This window comes from Ochotona princeps, chromosome 9 (genome assembly GCF_030435755.1).
Source record: "Ochotona princeps isolate mOchPri1 chromosome 9, mOchPri1.hap1, whole genome shotgun sequence".
Lineage (NCBI taxonomy): Eukaryota > Metazoa > Chordata > Mammalia > Lagomorpha > Ochotonidae > Ochotona > Ochotona princeps.
This window is the reverse complement of record NC_080840.1, coordinates 1,769,968-1,790,831: the sequence shown is the minus strand read 5'-3', so window position 1 is coordinate 1,790,831 and position 20,864 is coordinate 1,769,968. Positions and strand designations below refer to the sequence as shown.

General features: G+C 58.3%; 1 protein-coding gene across 2 annotated transcripts in view; it reads right to left on the bottom strand.

Annotated features, from left to right (window-relative positions):
• Positions 1-1,599: 1,599 nt before the first annotated feature.
• The window catches only part of TRAPPC9 (trafficking protein particle complex subunit 9), a 358,840-nt gene continuing 339,575 nt past the window's right edge, over positions 1,600-20,864 (bottom strand). For both annotated transcript variants that reach the window (XM_058668446.1, XM_058668447.1), the window contains 2 exons: positions 2,308-2,528; positions 1,600-1,976 (listed from right to left, as the gene is read on the bottom strand). In XM_058668446.1, coding sequence (XP_058524429.1) covers positions 1,809-1,976; positions 2,308-2,528 — 389 coding nt within the window. In that variant the 3' untranslated portion in view covers positions 1,600-1,808. The remainder of the gene's footprint in view (positions 1,977-2,307; positions 2,529-20,864) is intronic.

The window sequence follows — 20,864 nt, the reverse complement described above, 5'->3', positions numbered from 1 at the left end:
CAGCCAGGATGACAGAGCCTCATGTACCCCAAGAAACAGTAGCCCTGCCCGAAATGGTCCCTGGCTCCCCAGAGCCCTCCCACAGGCTCCCACTGCCAGAGCACGCTCAGGGTCATCTCCCGTGACAGCCTGGCCTTAGTCGGGCTTCTCCCCACACACCAGGGCTCAGCTCTAACACCCTCTCCTCCGAGAAGGCAACTTCATCTCCGAGATCCACGTCTCTCATGTGGCCTTCAACCTCTCCTCACTTTGCTTTTGGAAACTGAACACAGAGACTTCTCAGAAGAAAGCCCAGTGTACTCCCCGTGCAGAAGGAGGGTCTGCGTGCTCCCCACACAGACACACATGCTGCAGGGTTTTCTGGGCTAGCTTGTCTTCACAACCTGTCCCTCTCAAAAACAAAGTGTGGCATCACTAAGTGTCCAGGACATGCATCCTCACTCCCTCACACGGTGAAGTGTCACCTGTGCTGTCCTGAGTGGCAGCAGGTGGCCCATGGACACACATCATGAGGTGGAGGGGCTGCCCGCAGGTGGGAATGCTGACCCACTCTGCAGCGGGTTGTGGGTGTACAGCGGCGCCAGTGGCCTCAGGAGCCCAACGCAGGCAGCCCTGCCCCTGCTGTTTTCCTGTGGGGCCTCAGGCTGGGGCACCTGTATACTCCCCGCTCCCAGGTCTGCCGCACCTGGGGCTGCGGGACTGCCCTGCTCCAGCCAGGAAGCTCAGGTCTGAGGTTGCAAGTACCTGGGCAGCTCCCTTGGCCCACAGCCTCTTGAGGTGGGTACAGCTCTGTTCTGCCTTGCCACATGAGGCACATGCTGGCACAGTGCCATTCCGTGCCCATCACACCCCCTTCCACAGGGAGTGATGGGTCCTTCGGAACCACTCTGTACCCTCAGGCTAGGAAAGGGATGTGGCAACTGCAGGGGCACTCCAAGAGGAATGCGGCAGGGAGCAAGGCTGGGGTCGCCTGTTCTAGACCCGGGGACACCTGGGCTGGATTTCCTGGATACCTGCCACTGTATTGGCCATCGCCGTGAGCACCTGTGTGGGGCGCAGGTAAGAGCGCAGCCCGTGGACCACCTGAAAGGATGCAAGAGTCCCAGATGTGTGAGCCGGAGGGGAGAGGACGTGGTGTGGGGTCTCATGTGGAGGGTGCAGGCCCAGACAGCCTCTAGCAGGAAGGTGGGTGTGAAGGGGCAAGGCAGCTGAAGGTGGGGCACTCTCAGGCACAGACACAACAGGCCTACCCTGCCGGCCCCTGGTGGCGTGGCACCGACTGTTGCCAGCAGACAGCAGAGTGGCTGAGGGTGAGGCAGGCCCTTTATTGGGGAACTCGTCACAGACACACGCACGAGCTCAGCATCCAGAGCCCAGCTCAGCAGCAGAACATGGGACGTTTGCCTGCCATGGGCAGCAGGGGTAAGGGGGTGGGGGAGACGGGGTCCTCTTGACAATGCCCACTGGCCCTTGGGGGATGCCAAGGGCTAAAGGAGTGAGTGGAAGACAAGGAGGAAGGCGCCCCAGCCCCACAGGGCAGAGCCAAGGGGAGGCCAATGGAAGGGAGTGAGGGGGGCAGGCAGTGGGGACCCTGGGCCTGGGTGCAGCTGGAGTCATCTGCTACAGGGGTGGGACCCCAGCATCAGCTTGGGGGGAGGGTGGGGCTGCCTGTGGGGGGGCTGAAGAAGCTGCGGGCTGCGGGAGTCGGGGGAGGAGGACCAAGAGGAGGAGGATCAAGAGGAGGAGCCGGGAGCCATCAGGGACACCCTGGTCACTGCAGCAGGGGGCCGCGGGCGGTGCAGGGCGGCTCAGGCCGGGGCCTCCATGGCGCGCACGTGCACACTGGGCAGGCAAAACCAGGATGACGGCAGCTCCTTGCTCTTGCTGTCCTCCTGGAAGCGGATGTGCAGGAAGAAGTCGCCCGTGTAGAGGAAGAGGAGCGCCCCGAGGCAGGCAGACTGGCCCGATGGCTGCACCTGGTGGGGGGAGAGGAGGCCTCAGCGCAGCCCAGCAGGGGACCTGGGTGGCATCTGTGCCCCTCCTGTGCTGCCCCCACAGGCCTCTCTGTGCCTGTTTGCCTCTCTGACAGGAGAAACCCCCTGCCACTCCCCTCCCTGAACTGTCCTGGGGCTCAGGGAGACCCGACTGGGGGGCATGGGTGGAGTTTGCACGAGCAGTGAGGCTGGGCAACAAGGTGGGGACTGACGCCACAGGTCCCGCTGCCCAGCCCCATGACCTCATGGGAGGCTGCGTTGTCCCCCACTTCCTGGTGCCCGGGGACAGGCAGGGGGCAGAGGAAACACTCACCGCGTCCAGGTGGAAGGTGCTGGAACCCACGAAGGAGACGGTGCTGTGCAGGTCGTAGTTGCGCACGCCGTTCTGGTGGTCCTGGAACGGGACCACGGTGAGCGCGAACGGCCCCACGCTGTGCGGGCTCCGGTTGGTCAGCCGCACCTCCAGACGTACGGGGTCGCCCACTTGGCAGGCCGCTGCCTCCGAGTCGCACAGTTGTCCGTCCACCAGCACGTCTGCAGGGACACACAAGCGGCAGGCACGTGGCCGCTCAGCCCCTAAGGCTTCCCTCTACAGCTGCTATCCGCAGAAGGGTGACCCACAATCCCTACTCTCCCCAAGTGAAGAGAGGCAGGGATGGGCTTGAAGGCTGGAGCTGCAGCCCAAGGTTCTGCGTGAGTCAGGGGTTGTTGCCCGGATGAAGGACTCGGGCAAGGACCCAGACAGGGTGTGAGGGTGCTCAGGAGGGCAGCTGTTAAGCCACTAGATGTATATACACAGTGCCTTGGGCCAGAGAACCAACGGGAAGGACCCATCCCAGTCCCCAGAGGCAGCTCAGGCAGGGGACGACTCGGTGTTCTCCAAGAAGGGTCATGCTCCCACCTGCTATCCCCAAATAGCCAGGAACAAGGCTGACCGTCCCATGGCCCATGTAGAAGGCCAGGCTGCTGTTTGGGACCCAGGCCAGTGGCTCAGGGTTGTGCTATGCACAGCGTGGAGTCAGCAGGCACTGTGATCACAAATGGGGAATCCATCAGGAGGAGGGCTGGATGGGTCTATTCTCTGACCCTGGGCCAAGTCAGCTGCATTCCATCCTAGAATGCAAAGAAGGCAGCCTCACATCGCGGGCCCCTCTCTCAGCAAAGGCTGTCAGCAGTAGCTGGGACCAGGGGACAGCCTGGTCTATACCCTGTGGGTAAGCGGGTTCGAGCCAGCATCAGTTGACTCTGCCCCAGCTGCTGTAGGTCCTGCAGGACAGATTGCAGAGGCCCAGGAGGCCACGTGCTCCCGTGTGTCCCAGCTCCACGGTGGCAAGGCCCACACCTGCCAGACCAGAGACACCTATACACAAGGGAGGAGCAGCCCCTGGGATGGCAGGGTCAGCCTGCTCCCAGGGCCATAGGTGGCCGAGGAGCAAGGACACAGGTACATGAGCCTGTCAGCAGGTAGAGGCCACCCAGAGCACCCCGTGTGGGTCCTGTCAGGAAACCTGAACCTGTGGGTGCAGGGGCTGCTGGGACCCAAGCACTTTGCATGGGAAAGGAAGGGGTGATGCTGGGGCCCTAGCTGCGAGCTGTCTCCTGACCTTGAGCTAGGGCACTCTCACGAGGAGGCGCCTACACCGCCCTGGCCCCTCCTCTCCCCACTGCACCTGTGCCACAGCAGCTGTGAGTACTGGACCTGATGCACGTACAAGGACGTCAAGGCTTAACCCAAGAGCTTTTTGCCCCGTTCCCTGCCGCTCGGAGGGTGGCGGTGGGGCCGCAGATGTGCCCACCCCCAACCTCCCTTTCCTACTTAGTGAATGTATGTTCCCCACACAGAGTCCAGGCAGAGGTCGCCGGGGCCCCACCCAAGTGGCAAGGAGGCACTGGGAGAGCCGTGGGTTTCTTTCTGTCTGTCTGGCCTGGGGTCCTCCCACAGCACCTGCCTGCAGCATTGGTGCCACAGCCCATGAGGGCTCTGCCAGAAGCTCAGGTCATGAATGGCAGAGGAAGCCTGCAAGAGCAGGAGCAGAGAGGGAGCCGACAGGCCCATGGGGGTGGCCCCCCTGCCTGGCCCGGCCATGAGAGCAGGACCTCCGAGGAGGTCAGAGTACAGGGGCAGCTGCAGCCTCCAGAGGGACAGAGAGGTGACCCGACCCACTGCGGGGAGTGGCCACGAGGGAGGGGAGGCAGGTCCTAAGGGACACAGGGTGAGAAGATGCCCTGGCTGGGGTCCATCGTCCTTGCTCTTCAGCCAGTCGAGGGTCATGGAGACCTGGGGGAGGGGTCTGCCTGCACCTGTGCCCTGACACCTTGCTGTCACCACGCTGTGTGGGAATGCAGGTGCCTCGTTTTTCCTGCACCTGCTGAGTGCCAGGCTCCAGGCAAGGGGTAGTGTGGGGACTGCCTACCGCAGCCAGCTCCCAGAAAAGCCTGATGGGGCAGGTGCTTTCTCGGCTGCACTTCCTGGAGCGGTGCCAAGGCTGCTCCCAGGGATGCAGTGGTAAGTGCTGGGCTTCTGGCAGGATGGCAAGCTGCACAGCACAATGCGTGCTGGTCTGCTGGTGTTCATCCCCTGGGCTCATCTGCCGTAGGACCCACAGTCACACTGCCCCAGATCGGTGTCACTTCAGCCTGACTGGGGACATCTTCACCAGCCCTGGAGATGGCTGGTTCATCACAGTCCCCTCCTCTAGGCTCCAGTACATGCAGGATCCTGAAGCGGGGTGTGGTCTGCAAGCCTGGCATCTTCTCCCTGACGGACGTGTGGTCTTCCATACCCACCATGGCAGCAGCAGGTGCCAGGGCTGCTGCCCTTTGAAGGGGCTGGTCCCTGGAGGAGCAGGACGGTGTAATTCATCTGAACAGTACCTGGCCAGTGGTCACCAGGGCCATTTCTATCTACAGCTCCTACACACAGCAGGGCTGTGGACCCTGGCAGGCTGCCAGGGCACCTGGGGTGCACACAGCATCTCAGGCTCTCTTGGGTGCGCATTATGGCAGGTTGCCGGGGGAGCGGCCTTGCAGGCACTGCTGGGAGGGGGCGGCGGCATCACATTGCCAGCTCCTGCCCCCTGCGCCCCTCCCTGCCGCCCTGGCTGCCATCTCCTTCCCAATCCGCCTGGCCGGGTGCAGGTGGGTGATGTGGCACATGTGTTGGCTTTCATTGCCACATCCCTGATCCCCCCGCATTGCCCCAGCTTCCCAGGCTTTACTCATGCTCTGAGAACCACCAGCCCCTACTCTCCATTCTCACTTGTCCCACCCCCCCCCAGGGTGGGCCTACACCTGGCTGAGGGGCGGATGCATGCTGCAAGACGTTCCCTCAGCTTGGCAGCACTGTTTCAGACCACCAGAGTGAGTGCCGCTCAGACTGCAGTGAGACGCAGCTCATGGTGAGAGGCAGTACTGGGCAAGGTGGAGGCCAGTTCCAAGAAGTTGAGGCCAGCAGGATGGGAACGGGCTGGGCAGCACCCATAGCTATCGTCCCAGGAGGGTCTGCAGGGAGTGGGCAGCTGCAGGAGGCTGACTAATGCATGTTTGCCTGTGAACAGGAGCTGGGCTCAGCTCACACAGCAGCCCCAGGCCTGGGGCAGAGCCCTGCTTTCTATCTGGGGAGTGCTGGCCACTCACTTCTGGGTGTTACCAGGGCCGAGGACAAGGCCACACTCCTCTGAGTGGGTGGCAGAGAGGAGCCCGCTGGAGGCTTAGGGGACAGAGCACGGCAGGTTCTCCCAGCCCCTCCTCCAGCACAGTCTGCACCCTGCTCCCTTAGGGGCTGAAGGGAGCCCATGACACATCACCAGGTCTCAGGGTGATGGCGTGCAAATGGCTTTTTCAGCAGCAAAGGATGATTTGTGGCTTTGTGGCCTGGATAGCTTACCCAGCAGCTTGCTTGCCTCCCCCAGGCCCCTGCCCCTTAGGCACAGCTCCCAAGGCCACCCCTGGCAGGCTGCTGTCTTGGCCACAGGGAGGTTGCCTCCTTGGCCCATCCCATGACCCTACCCTCCAGCAGGTAGTCACCAGGAGACCACAGAGGGGGCATCTGGCACAACTGCATCTGGGCATTGGAACAAAATGCAGGCTCTCAGGGACCTTGCAGTTGGAAGGAAGGAGCTGCAGGCCTGGGGGAGCCTGCACAAGCCACCACAAGCCTGCTTCTGCCCAAGCAACACAGGGAGCCCTCGCGCGGGGATAGTGGGACGTCCTGGCTTCCACAGCCAAATCTGACACAGGAGAGCCTGGGGGGCCATTCCCCAGGAGCATCACTGAGCTCAAGGCAGCTCAAGAAAGTGACTGGTTTCACCAAAGAAGCCAGTAAACGCTGCGCCTTGGGTGGGGGGACACGAAGGCAGCTCTTTGCTGGTCCTTGGCCCAAGCTGGGGAGGCGATGAGGGCCATTCTGTTCTCAGTGGAGCTGAGTGGTTGTACACGCAGGCAGCCGAGCCGGTCTGGTTCCCAGTTCTTCACCAGTGGGAGCCCAAACTGAACGCGATCCTGGCACGTGACCTGCAGTCTAGGCTCCACCTCTGCCCTTCTCCCACCGTCTCCTACACATGTGACACTCACCGACACTTCCTGGGCCACCTGCCACTTGGTGTGCCTGAGAGAGAAGCTGGGAGAGAGACGAGCTGGTGGGAGCTGGGGCAACGGGAGAGAGCGGGGCTAGTGCCAAGAGGGGGTTGGCACTGAGCCTCCCGATGCCCGTGCTTCCTCCCCAGACCCCCTGGCCTCTGGGGCTCCCCACTACTCTTGGTGCTGAGGCTGAGCTGGGACGTGAGGCAAGCTCTGCTGCACAGGTGTGGCATGGAGAAAGAAGAGCTCTTCCCACTTGCCCTTGGGGGCTGGACTGGACTCCTTGGGTTCCCGTGGGTCACACTATGCCACGCTGTGTGTAGACAGCTCCCTGGGGGCGGGGAGCACGAGCCTAGCTCGGCCAAATGGCATGCGTTTTCCAGCAGTTACCATGCAGCTAATGAGCTCATAAGCCAGGATGCAGCTGCCTGGGCCGCCGGGGGAGGGGCCCCACGCGCAAGATCTGCATGTGTAATTACCCTCAAGTAGGCAAGGGCTCCTGAGGAGCACTTTGGCTCTCTGGGGTAAATAATTTACTTTTACAACTTTTCATTAAAGATTAAAGGGAATTAAATTAACATTAAGGCAGATTGGGAGTCGGAAAGACCTGTACCGCTAGCTTGCACAGGATGTTCTCTGGGGGTGCAGGAGGCTCCCAGCTCCTGAGCGCCACCCTCAGCCTGGTGCCACGGAGGCTGCAGGCTAGGGCTGGAACCGTACTGCCACCACTTACACCATGCATGGGGGCTGGGGTCATATAGCTCACAATGTGCCACCATTCATGCCAGACGTGGCGTCAGGGTCCTACAGCCCACAATGTGGCCACCGGAAGCAGCTGGGACCCCAGCTGCAGTATTCACTTGGAGAGGGGAAGGGATGTGAGCACCGAGGAGGAGCAATGCAGAAGAGGAGTTGGAGACCCCAGGGAGTGGAGGGGCAGGAGGCTAGAGCGGGACTGCAGTCAAGCGTTGGCAGCGGCTGAGGGCACAGGAGAGGTGGCACAGGGTACTGCGGTGTGGCCAGGATGGCAGGTGCACACGGCCTGGCTTCCGGTTCTGCAGAACAGTGGGTCTGTGGTGTGAGCTCTGCACACTGGCTGGAGACCCCATGGGGAAGCAGCAGGAGTGGAGGTAAAAGAACCAAGAGAAGGCAGGAAGCTCCTGGCTGGAGCACATCTCTGCCTGCTGGGGCCTACACTTTGTGTCTGGGAATTCAAATCCACAGCCCCGCCGGCTGGCCGGCCTCGTGGGGATAAGATGCTGCCAGGCAGCAGCCCGCCTCCCCATGCTGCCGAGTGACCACTCCGGGCTCCTTTGGGCAACTCCCAGGGGGCCTGCCGTCCTGCTCAGTTGATGCCTGAGGTTCCTCTGGCTTCAAGAGGCCAAGGCAGGGACACAGCCAGCGCGGAAGCCCATCTTCCGGCACCGAAGCCTGTGCTTGCCCCCTCAGGCCTCTGGTGCTCAGGATGGTGGCACTGGTTGTGACCGTGGGCCTCAGGGCTGGGCTCTGTGGCCGCTGGTAGCAGCACCTCTGACCATATCTCAAGGCCTAGCTCGCGTGTTCCCCTGGTGAGAGACCCTCTCTCACAGTCCTCAGGGAACAGCTGACCTTGGGAAGGCTCTGCTTAGCTTGGCTGCCACGCAACCCCAGAGTCCAGCTCTGACCAGCCCACCTTTCTGCCTGTGGTCTTGGGAGGGACCGGCCAGGGGCAGCCATCTGCTGGAGGCTGCAGGGACAAAGCATGACAAGATGGGCCTGAGTGCTGGAGGGCAGAACTGAGGGAAAGGGCACCAGTGAGCCCCCAGTTGGCCAGGCCGGTGCCCACCCTGACTCCTGGCACCCCTTCAGTCCTCACTGAACGAACCTGGGCACACACAGAGCCAACGCATGGGCAACCAGGGATCGCAGGTGTTGGGGTTCAGAGAGACACGGCTCTGCACTGCCACTGCAGCTGTCAAGTGAGGCCCATCTCATGCTTGAGGCCTTACTTCTTTGGGGTCCAAGAAGCCTGAGTGCAGGGAAGATCATGTGTGGCTCCCAGAGAGGCTGCAGGCCCACAGCCCCCACCTCCAGCGACTTTCCTTCCTGCTGGGGATGCCGACGGCTGCGGCAGAGGGCGGAAGCTTAATGCCAGGTGGCTCCAGGAGGCTGTGCATCTCAGTGCTGGGAGTGGGGTGGGGGCAGGGGGAGCTGCCCTGTTGTGACAAACAGGGTCTTGCCCATGGTTTTACTTCAAGCCAACATCACCCCAGGGCTTGTGTCTGGGCCTGGTGTGGCCTCCTAATGGGGGAAGGGCAGGCAGAAGGCACATCAAGGACCAAGTCATCTTTGTCTTCTTCCACTACGGGGCCTCAACCAACTCAGAGGAGGCCCAGCTCTCAGACCTGCAAGTTGTGAGAGGGGCCCTGGCACCCCGGACCCAGGTAGCTGGAGCCGGTGCAGTTGCCAGGGTCTGTGCCAGGCCAGGTGAGGTGCGCTTGAGGGGAAATGGAACAAGCTTAGTTTCTCTGTGTAGGAAGGGGCCTCATGTCCAGGGCCCCTGGTGTCGGAGGAGCTGGGCCTTTCATGTTGGAGGCTTCACCCTGCCCCATCTAAGGGAAAAGCTTGCTCCAAATATTGACTCAGCATCTTAGCTCCTGTAACCAGTGCTGGGGACGCAGAGATAAGATCAGAAATACCCCCTGCCTGCTGCAAGGTGGGGTGCACACAGAAGCAGGGCGCCACAGTCCTCCCAGTAGGAAGCTGAAGCCAGGGTTGAGGGGGGCAGGTGCCAGGCACGAGGAAGTCTCATCGTTCATTCACCCGTTGATTCAAAATATGCACTGGGCACTTCCCAGCTGCCAGGCCTCCCAGGACAGGTGGGCAAGGTCAGCCTGTTGGAAGGTGGGGGTGCACAGACCCACCCCAGCCCCGAGAATTCAGAGTCTCCTTGGGCGGGGTAAGGGAGGGGGAGAAGCAGTGACAGGCAATGGGTGGAGCTGCTGCAGCAGAAAAATCAGGTGACGTCACAAGTCACTTGAGGGAGTCAGGGAACAGCTCCAAGCTGTGTTCTAAGCCGCCACTGCCAAGTCTAAATTGGGCTTTGGATGCCAAAGCCTGTGCCATGGCTCCTAGCTTTGGGGTTCCCACTCTGGTGCCTCGGCAGCTGGAGGGAGTCACAGGAGGGCAGGAACAGCCTTGAACTCTCTGAACCTGAACCCAAGATGCTGTGAGTGCAAGCAGGTGTTCCTGGATCCTTCCTGTGCCAATTCAGAGCAAATGTGGATGCCGGCAGCGCTGCGGACAGAGGTCAGGTGCCCTAATCTCACAACTGCCAGCCAAAATAGGGACAAGTGCTGTCTCATTTCATAGAGGAGGAAACCAATGCTTAAGAGAAGTCAGGATGCAGGGCCCAGCATGGCAGACTAACGGCTAAAGTCCTTGCCTCGAACACGCTGGGATCCCATATGGTCACTGGTGCCAATCCTGGAAGCTCCCATCCAGCTCCCTGCTTGTGGCCTAGGAAAGCAGTTGAGGACAGCCCAAAGCCTTGGGGCCCTGAAGCCATGTGGGAGACCAGGAAGAGGTTCCGGGTTCCTGGCTTCAGATCGGCCATTGAGGCCGCTTGGGGAGTGAATCAACAGAAAGATCTCCCTCTCTGTCTCTCCTCCTCTCTCTGTATATCTGATTTTCCAATTAAAATTTTTAAAAATGTATATTTTTTTAAAAAAAGTCAGGATGCAAAGTGGCAGAGCAGAAGTGGGTAGCAGGCTGCCCCCCTACCTGGCTGGCCGGTGCAGTCCTAGCTGCCAGCAGGTTCCACCTTCAGGGGGAAGGCCAGCGGGAGAGGAAGAAGCACCAGGTGCGGCAACATGGCCGAGTTGGAAACTCCATCCCACACTGGGGCTCCCAGCCTGAGGAGCAGCACAGCGGGGTTCAAAGGCCCAGCAGATGCTGCAGAAGAGCGGGGCCCAAGGCTGGGATGGATGAGCGGCTGTTCCAAGCATGGGCCAAGAATGTTTCAGAAAGGCAGTCTCCCCTGGGAAATGCCAACTGCTTGGCTCCCTGGGGAGACACAGCCTCAGGCTCCAGCTGCCTTTCAAAGACTCCCATGGGTCTGGTCACCTGCTGCCACCACCCTCTCCGTCCTGCCAGGTATGGAAGCAGAGGAATGCTCCCAGTGTGTCTGTGTGTGAGGGGTACATGGTATACAGCCTCCTACATTGGTGAGCCATCACTGTGTCCACCACACATGCCCATCCTATCTGCAAATCCAGCTCCCTGGGCCCTAACACTGTATCTGACCTATTGTCTACATCTAAACAAAAAGTGCACATGTGTGGCTGTGACATGTGTTCATGCATGATGTGTGTAGTGGGTGATACATGTGTGTGCATGTGAGTGTACTGCCTGTGTACAGTGTGTGTGTGCAGGCAGTGAGGATGGGTGTGGCATGTATGTTCCAGCATGCAGGATAGAGTGTATTGCAGTGCGTGATGTATGTCTGGGGGGTGTCCTGGGTGTGTGCGTGCGGTGAGGGTAAGAATGCATGTTCAGGTGCAGCTCACATGCCTTCCTCTGACAGCTCAGGAGGCTGCTGGGGGGCCAGGCCTGTGAAGGGGCAGGCCAGGGACTGCCTGGTTGGGTGGGCGAGGCAGGGAGGTGAGTTTTCACTCCTCTGTGTTGCAAATTTCAGATGGAGAGGGAGAAGCAGGGCAAGAAACAGGTGGTGGTGGTGGCAGAGCCAGCCAGGGGGCTCCACTGGTGAGTGGTACAGGGACCTGGCAGGCTCTGCCCAGTGCCTTTGGCAGGACAGAGACCTTGTGCTCAGAAGGCCCAGCTCCCAGGCAGGGGGACGGGCCCCCAGCCCAGCTCGCTGGCCACAGGCACCACTCACACCTCACCTCTGAATCTAACCCTGCATCTCCACATCAGCTTGTTTTTTGGCAAGAGTCTGGCTATGTGGTTTGTCTATCCGACCACCCTCAAGACCTCCGCAGATTCCTGGTGCCCCAGGCGACAAGTGCTGTCTGACGCCTAGGCCGTCTTTGGCAAGGGCACTGTCGTGTGGGCTGAGCTGAAGCCCCTGCCCCAGAAGCTTCTCCAGGTGAGCCTCCATCTGCCATCTCCTACCTGCTCTGGGAGAAAAGCGGGCCTTGCCCTTCTCCAGCAGGGGCCTTGCTCAGTGCTGCCTCTCATGCCCCCAGGAAGCTCTCCTGCACCTGCCCCAGCACAGCCAGGGCCTCAACGCTCCCCCTGCACCTCCCTACCATGGACCTCATTTCTCTCCAAGGAGGGAGCTCCAAGGCTTCATTGACTGATGTCCCCTCGGGGGCCCAATAGACAGCTGCTGACCCTTAGTCCCCACGTGGGCCTCCACGTGCCCTTGTCCAGTGCCCTCTGGCTGCTGGTGTCACAGCACGCTCACTTGATGGCAGGGATGTCCTAGCTGGTTCCCTACCCTGCAACAGGGGTCTGGGTTTTAGCCTCACGGCCAGGGGCTGCCACACCTCTTCCTTCTAGGCTGGGGAACCCCAGGAGAAATTCAAGTCCCAGCCCCAGTGAACACGGGTGAGTCTTACGGGAAACTAGAGATCTTATCAGCTATTTGCTGACTGGCTTCTGATTAACCAAAAAGAGAAAATAAGAGACAACAAATGTCCCTGAGCCATGGGCGGGGTGGTGGAGACAGGAGAGCCAGGCGCTTGTGACCATCCCACAGACACCAGGGGAGGGCTGCTGGGGCTGGCTTAGAATCTATCCCTGCTCCTGCCCATTCCCCTCAAGTGCATCCCCCCCAAGGCTGTGCCCCCAGCAGTCCCTGAGAGACGTGGCCCATTGTAGGTGCTGGGCCAATACTTGCTGTTGAGCAGAAACTGCCTGGGCTGCCTGCCCCTGGGCAGCTGGCATCTAGCTGCCTCCTGACCTGGGTGCCTCAGGCTGCCAACTGTCCGGTCGACCTGTTCAGGGCCATGGAGTGGCCTGTTCCATGGGAGACTGGGGAGGGCTCCCTAGCCTAATAGCAAGGACATTAAGTCAGGGCTCCCAGCTCCCCGTGAGGCCTGGGCACTTCCTCCAGCTGGTGTCCTCAGAGATGGCGAGACAGAGTTCAGGGTCATGCAGTCCCAGCCACTCGCAGGCATCTCTGGCCAGGGGCAGCCAGGGAAAGGACGGACCTTCTGCTCTAGCAGTGGTCAGCGCTGCCTCTCGACGCAGCTCTCCTGGCCTGCTGGGAACAGCACCTCCATGGCCTCCTGGCCTTGCCCTCTGCACAGCAGAGAACAACTTCCTGCTCGAAGGCTTTCCAGTTTACGTGGGCTAAAATGCATCCTCACACACCCTGTCTCGGGGCTGGCTCTGTCCTTTCTGCCTCACCTCAGCTGCCCTGGTTTGTCTTACGCTGCTGTCCTTTGCACAGACCCAGAGCTTGCCAGGCCCACAGGGGCCCTGCAGCTCTGTGACCTGGCTCTTGCCTTATGTGTTCACTGAGGGTCCCTGAGGGCAGCCCGCAGAGGGAATCAGCCTGCAGCCACAGGAACATGAGACAACACACTGCCTCTGCTGAGCCATATCATTTGCATCCCTTGGTCCCAGCACAGCTGGGTGAGGGGCAGGTGGCAGCCGCCTCCCCAGGGAAAGGAGTGATGGGAACCGTCTTGAGCAGAGTGTGCCCCCGAGAAACGCCCCCAGAACTCTGGGGCTTAGGACAGCCAATCCGGTTTTGCTCATGGACTTGCAGGTTCAGGGGCTGAGAAAGGGCTCAGCCAGGCAGTCCATCTGATCTCTGTGGCCTCAGTTGGGTAGCGTGGCAGAGTGTGTGTGTGAGGTGCTGGGGACACAATCTGCCCGTTGCCTTCCACTCCACACCAGGATGCCTCCCCAGCTCCCTCTCTTGTCTGCAGTGTCTCCCAGGAACTTGAGCCTCCCTCTCGTATCCAGGTTATCTTGGGTGAGTCATCTGACTTGGAAGTAGCTGACTTCCAAAGGGGCAGAGTGGATCTGTTGAGCCAACCCAGCTACATCCAAGACTGGCACACCATGCCTTCCACCCTGTCCTAGGGGTCAAGGCTACAGCAGGGACCCTGATCTCCCAGCCCCCTAGTCTAGGTATGGTCTAGAACCAGGTGCTTGTGACATAGCAGAAGGGGTGAGGGAAGGGGAGAGCCTACCGTGACCACCGGAGGACAGTACAGCTTGCTACAGGGAGGCGTTTTTCAGAAGGAATTCCTGGTTCCTGGTGTCTACCCTGGAGGTATGTCACATTTTTATTTGCTCCTGTGGTGAGCACTGGCCAGCGGACACAGCGGGTGGGGGAGGGGGGTCATTCCTGGGAGGTGAAGACGTGCAGGGCCATGCAGAGGGGCGCTTGTGTCTGCGAGGCCACTCGGGGGAGGTGATCCTGCTCAGTGAGGGCGTGAGATGAAGGCATGAGCACTGGGTGTACAGCAGCATCACGAGCTGGGAGACCAGTGTGGGGAGGGGTCAAGATCTGGCCTTCTGCCTTGGAAAACAGCATCCCCAGCACCCTCCCCGCTGGCTGGCCAGTGCTCACTCGTCAAACTAGAAGCAACACGGTCCTCTGGGTCAATTCTAGGACCCACCTCATGACACCAACATCTAAATACTGACAAGCTGCCAATCATGCTGATGGCTGGAATACGACACCACTCCAGACCTCCTAACTTGACCAACAAGGCCAAGCCCAGGTTTACAATGTACAGAGTCCTCAGGGTCCTGGGCTGGAATGTGGTGTTATGGGGAGGGAGGGGACGGTGCGAGGACACCAGCCCCAACTTGCCTGCCTTCTTTACACCTGCCTCATGCAATGACCTCATTCTTGCTCCAGACCCAGGAACCCATTCCTCACACACCTGCCCCAGGTGTCATGTACGCATCCCTCCCAGCTCTGCGGGCTGAGGGGTTCCTCCAGGTGCCTGTTCCATTGTCCCTTCTACCCCACGCACAGGAAGTCCTCTCCAGTGCTCCCGCCCCAGGCCTGGGCTGTGGCTAGCACACACCTGCCTCCCTGCAGGTGTCCCCTGGGACCCTCTGAGGCCCCTCCTCACACTAGAAGGCAGGCTTCTGGTGGGCAGTGCCATTGGAGACCTGCAGACGTCCCTCAGCAACAGTGCCCTGCCATGAATGCTGCCTCTGTGGCTGCCCAGCCAGGGCCAGCTGCATGCTGATCAGAGGTCGGGGAGTAGCCCAGACAGAGGTCTGCTGGGCCATTGCTTGGGAGAACCGGGTCGGGGGGTGGTTTGTAATGAGCATATTTAAGAGCGGCCATGTAAATCAGGATTTGTTCTGCTGACTTCCTTACAGTTCCATGTTTGTTCAGGAAACAAGCAGTCATGGTGGGCGAGTCCCAGGCACCGAGAGAGCCTCAGGGCTCCCCACTTTGCAGCGGGACCTTTAGGGAACCAAAGACTATTCTACAAATACACGTTACAGCTCATGTAAGACCTTGCTTCAACAGACTTGTTCTGCCATGGTGCAGAGGCAGACTTGGGGTCGGGGCATGCAGGGGGTGCTGAAGCCACAGTAACTGGCTTCTGGCTGGACCCATACCCTGCACAGAGGCAGCGGAAATGGTGTGTGGACAGAGGAGAACCACAAGCAGTAGACGAACACGGTGCACACCTCTATGGAAGGTAAGAGCTTATGGCTGAAGGGACTCGAAGGGAGGGATGTTTTCATGCGTAGCCGGGTAGCAGTAACAGGTGCAGGATCTAGGCAGAGATGGTGACCTCTGATTCCTACAGCATGGATGAAGAACAGGACATATCCTGGATTACGAGGCAGCGCCAAAAACCTGGAACCCCCTCTGAGGCCAAAGACAGCAAGGGACTTAGCTGGGGAGAAGGGGTGCTAGGTGGTATGACATAAGGGTGTACGTGGCACGAGGGGACAGGGCTACACAGACCAGCAGCGTGCAGGCCTGAGACCCCGGGGTCACTTACGCCTCGAGAGAGTGGCAGTGTTGACAACAGCTGCAGTGAATAAAGGGGTTCTTTGCTGCACCCATTTCCTGCCCTGTGCACCCAGGGTTGCCTGCCGCAGCCAGCACACATCAGTCAAGCAGAGCTACTCACCCAGAGCTCACAGATCACTTTTGGCTGGTCCTAGAAGACACGGGCACTGGAGGGCAAATGAGGATAGGCTCGAGGGCTGCGAGGGAGACGGCTGCTAGAGTCAAGATGAGTCTGGGACTCGGGATCCTCCCAGAGAGGTCTTGGCAAGTGGAGAAAAGTGCTTGTGTGTGTGTGTGTGTGTGTGTGTGTGTGTCAGAAGAAGGGGGTGGGGTGACCAGAAGGGTACCAGCGTGCCAGAGGATGCTACATGGTCAGTCAAGCTTCCTACCCCATACTCCAGTCCCTCATGACCCCTGCCCACCTAATGCCACCTGTCCAGGCCACAGCCTGGCTTCTGATGGTGCCCTGAGAACACAACCTGCACCCTAGCAGGCTGGTGCTCCTGGGCCAGGGAAACACCTGATGCAGCCAGCACTCAGACCCTGTCTTTCCTCTCCATGGGCGTGTGCAGGTCTCCATGAAAATCCAAAGTGCATGAGAAGGACACTGAGCACTGAGGAGCATCATTAACTGAATATAAACAAAGTTCCCAGAGTGTCTCTGGTGCTAAAATAGCTCATTGGGCACAGAGGACCCCCTGCCTCCCTGCCTCCCATCTATCCACCACAGGGCAGGTACTGCGATCCCCCACGGGGCCAGAGAGAGAGCAACTGGCAGGGAGTGGGCGTGGGCTCACAGGGGCCTGAGCACTAGGGGGGCTTGGTCCATCACCACTTACTGAGGTTGTGGCTCCCAGATGTGCCCAGACAGGCTCAGCAAGGTGCAGAGTATCCATCTGATGGTTGACTCACAGCGAAGTTTGTGGGGCTCAGGGAGTTGTATGGCAATGGGGCAGGGGGAAGTGTGCCATCAGCCGCCCAAAGGATGCTGGTCCCTGGGGAGTGCCGAGGGCTGCAGTGGGCACATAAGCATCTTTGCAGACTGCTGAGGGCTGTCAGCCTCCTGGACACACTCCCAAAAGCCCAGCAGCAACCTGGGCGGGAGTTGCTGGGAGGACACCAGGTCCCCCGCTGCCCACCCAGCAGCCTGGGATGCTAGCAGCAGCTGAGGTCCATCTTCGGGTCCCTCATCCAGTGAAGGTAACCTGGACTAGAGTGATGGGCCAGGTTGCCATCACTTGTCTGTTTTGTGTCTCCCGTTCCTGTAAACAGCTCTCCTCTTCCCACACTGAAAAATTGGCATTTGCCAGAAACACTTGGAAAAGGGCACAAAGCGAGCGGTTCAGGGCTAGAGACCTGCTGCTCCTCTGAGTGCTGCGGGTCATGGGGCTGGGGTTGTGCCCCGGGGCAGGAGGGGAGCCGGCGGGCTGAGGGCCCGGTGTCCACCCGGTGAAGGTCAGGGGGCTGCGCCAGCGTGTGTGTCAGCAGGCATGAGGCCTGGCTCCACTGGGTGTCTCACAGCCTTCTTCCCATCCCCTCCAGCACTCTCCAATGCCACACACCTGACCTCGGAGACCACCGGCCTCCCTGCCCCATCTCTGGGATGTCCTCTCCATTCCTGCCACTGAAATTCAGCCCCAGGACTTGCCAGAGGCAGGTCCACTGCTGAACCCGCCATGCCGACGCAGGGGAGACACATGGAAGAGGTGACAGACGAGGCATCCCAGGCCTCTAAGTACACACCGAATGCTCTGGCGTGCCCCCCTCTCCACATCAGCTGCCAGTGGGGGTCATCTGTCACCAAGGACGAGCACAAGGCCGGTGGACTCACGGGGCTCCACGCCAGCTCATGAGGCCAGGGGACCCCTAGTCAGACCGCGTCCTAAACAGCAAGCAGACAGGGGCGGATCCTGCTGATGCTGTGAGCCAAGGAGGAGGGGTAGAAGTCTGCAGGACACTGGGGCATGAGAACTGCCCAGGGGAGACCAGCAGGGGGCTGCTGCAGGTGCCCAAGGAAGTATAAGGATGAAGACAAGTGGTTAGCAAAAGGGTCTTTCACTCTCAGACCCAAGTTCGTGGAACGCTTACAGGAGGCGCGGGGGATGACTCGCTAGACACTAGCTCCTGCTCTGAGCCTGCAAATAAAGGATAGATAACAGCAACCCTCAAGGGTGGGGCTGCTTCTGAGCACTTCAACAGCGTCTAGGACCTCTGGGGGCGCTGCCAGGCAGCAGCTGCAACAGGTGTCCAGGGAGGTCAAGGTGCTGCCAAGCGAGGCTCACGCCGAGGAGTGGCCCCAGACTAGCAGCAGTCAGGTAATAAGGGCAGGCCCATGGCTATTCGGGAAGCTGAGTAATGACAGGGTGGAGAAACACGAAAACAATGCCCCTCTGCCAAGAGGAGCCCATGAAACACACGGCATGTCATACACAAATCAATGAGACCACGTGCACAGCAGATGACACCTTGTGGGAGGGAAAAATACACAAAAATACAAGTTGGAGACAACAGACACTATCCAAACTAAAACACGAAGGCAGAGGAAGTGCATGAGCCAGCCGTGAGCGCCACATGGCCACGGGGTCCTGGTCTGGGCTTCGCTGAGGGAAAGGAGAAGACATAACTCAAGAAACGATGGTCAACTCCTTCCAAAATTGACTTAAAAAAACAACTCAACTTATAGCTCCAAGAGCCAAGCAAACCCCAAGCATAAGACATAGAAGTGGGGGGGGCGTCTTTGAGTGAAAGTGGGCTGTCACAGTGTGTGACATCAGCAGCCCACATGGACACCGGTTTAAGTCCCAGCTGCTTACGCTTTGACCCGGCTAACACACACAGGAAAGCAGCAGAGGATGGCCCAAGTGCTTGGAAACTCGGATGGAGCTCTAGGCTGCTGGCTTCGGTCTGCTCCAACCCGGCCCTGGCTGCCACAGTTGTTTAGGAAGTAAACCAATGGATAGGAAATTCTCTCTGTTTCTCTAACTCGATGTTTCAAATAAATAAACAAATCTTTTTTTTTTTTTAAGAAAAGAAACAAGAAGTATGACCACATTGATGAAAACCATAAATAAGGGATTAGCCTTAAAAACAGATAAAGAAAGAATGAACAGAGAGAAAGGGGGAGGGAGAGTGGGAGGAAGGGGGTCAGGGAGAGAGAGAGACAGAGTGAGAGAGAGAGTGAGGGGGAGAGAGAGAGAGAGATGAAAGTGACAGCCAACTTGCCATTGCGAGGGAAATGATGGCAGCTGGGTAACATTTTGAAGTACTTGCTAGGACTCTGCCCCAGAAAACTCAGCTTTCAAAACCATGACAGAAGTAACTTATTTTTTCCTGAATCACAGAAGTATGCAGATTTCAGTAGCAGGCACGCAGAAAATGACAGTAGATGCAAACGGGGCTTGATCAAAAGAAAGTGAAGCTCGGAAGGCAGCACCTCCGCGGACAGACATGCCACATCTGCCCCTCTCTAGAACACCTTCCACACTGGCCAAGTATTTCCTGCAGCAGGAAACACAGCACGCATGGCGACGACAGGACGTCTTTACTGCAGTCAATGTGCAGTTGGGTAACGTCACTCCAAGACAATGAGCTGGTGATAACTTAAAGATGCACCGTCTCAGAGCCAGCGTGGTGGCACATCCCGGTAAGGGCACCAGTTTGTACTCAAGCTGTTCCATTTCCCACACAGCTCATTGCTTATGGGCAGATGACGGCCCAAGTCCTTGGGATCCTACCCTCATGTGGGAGGCCTGAAAGCATCTCCTGATTTTGGATCAGCTCAGCTCTGGCTCTTGCAGCCACGTGGGAAGTGAACCAGCAGATGGAAGATTTCCTTCTCTCTCTCTCCTTCTTTGTAAAATCTGTCTTTCAAATAAAAATAAATCTTTATTTAAAAAAATGCACCCGTTCAAATCCCAAAGCCACCACTAAATATTAACGCAAAGGAGATGAACGGTCTTTGCTCACAGACGAAATGACTGTTTCTGGAGAGTTCGGGGTGGTCAACAGAAGTACTGCTGAGCAGGACAAGCAAGCACTGCAAGATTACAGGAAATCACACAATCACACATCGCCCTGTATGTCAGCAATGAACAAATGGAACTGGAAATGAAGAACACGTTAACAATGAACAGATCCAGAAATGAGAACCTGAGGCATAAGTCCAACACAGTCTGTACCGATAGAAAAGAGAGATTTCCTAAAACCTATGAGAGAAACCGAAGAACTAGACAAGAGGAGGGATGCTCCATAATCCAGCTGCCAACTGTCCCCAACTCCATCCTAAGTCCACAAAAGCCCAACCCGACTCCCAGACACTGACAAACTGATTCCGAAGTTTGTAAGCAGAAGCCAAAGGCCCTAAAAGATCACGCCAGAGTACCAACACCACCCTACTTCATGAACAAAGCCAAAAGAGATTGTGGTGTTGACAAAAGAAGTGCTGGAGAGATCAGTGGACCAGAATGGAACCCTCAGCAGCGCCCCTGGCTGACAAGGCAGAATGGAGAGAGGTGTTTTCACAGGTGGTGCTGGGAAAGCCGTGTCTGCATGTGTAGACAAAATCATCTAGACGCAGACCTTCCGCCTCCCCTGAAAGTCAGCTTATGTGACAGGCCTCAGGATAAAACACACAACTGCAAACCTCAATGTCACTGGGCAGGAGAACACTCACACACAGAGCACAACAATGACCATGCAATCCATGCACTTGGATCCACCGGCAAAAGCTTCCTCTCTGGGATGGATGCTGTCAGGAAATGGCACAAGATGAGCCACCAGCTGACAGTCACTATGTTCAAAGACATACCTGGTAAGGTGCAGTTACCCAAGAGACACAAAGAACCCTAGAAATTTCATGTCAAGAAACATACAACCTGATTCTCAAAGTCGAGCTGAGACTGGAACACCAAACTGGAGAGCAGGAAGAGATGGCAAATATGCAAATGGAAAGACACGCGACATCATACGCTTAAAACACACAAATCACAACGCAGACACCACCATGGGCTTCTGACAAAGGCCAAAGCCAAACACGCACATGACACCACACACTGCAGGGACGTGCAGTCAGATGCTCCTCGTTTGCTGCTGGGCATCCCAGCAGGGACCACACACTTGGCACGATGACTTGGTGATTTCTCACAACCCATGTAGCAGCCACACTCTGGCATTTATCCACAGCAGTTGGAAAATTCTTTGTCTACACAAAAACCTGCTCACCAGGCAGCAAGATACCTGCTTACGTCATCATCATAAAAACTTGAGAGCAACCGAGGGGAGACAGCTAATCAAAGATCACTTAGTACCAGAAAGAAATGATCAATCATACCAGAAAAAAATAC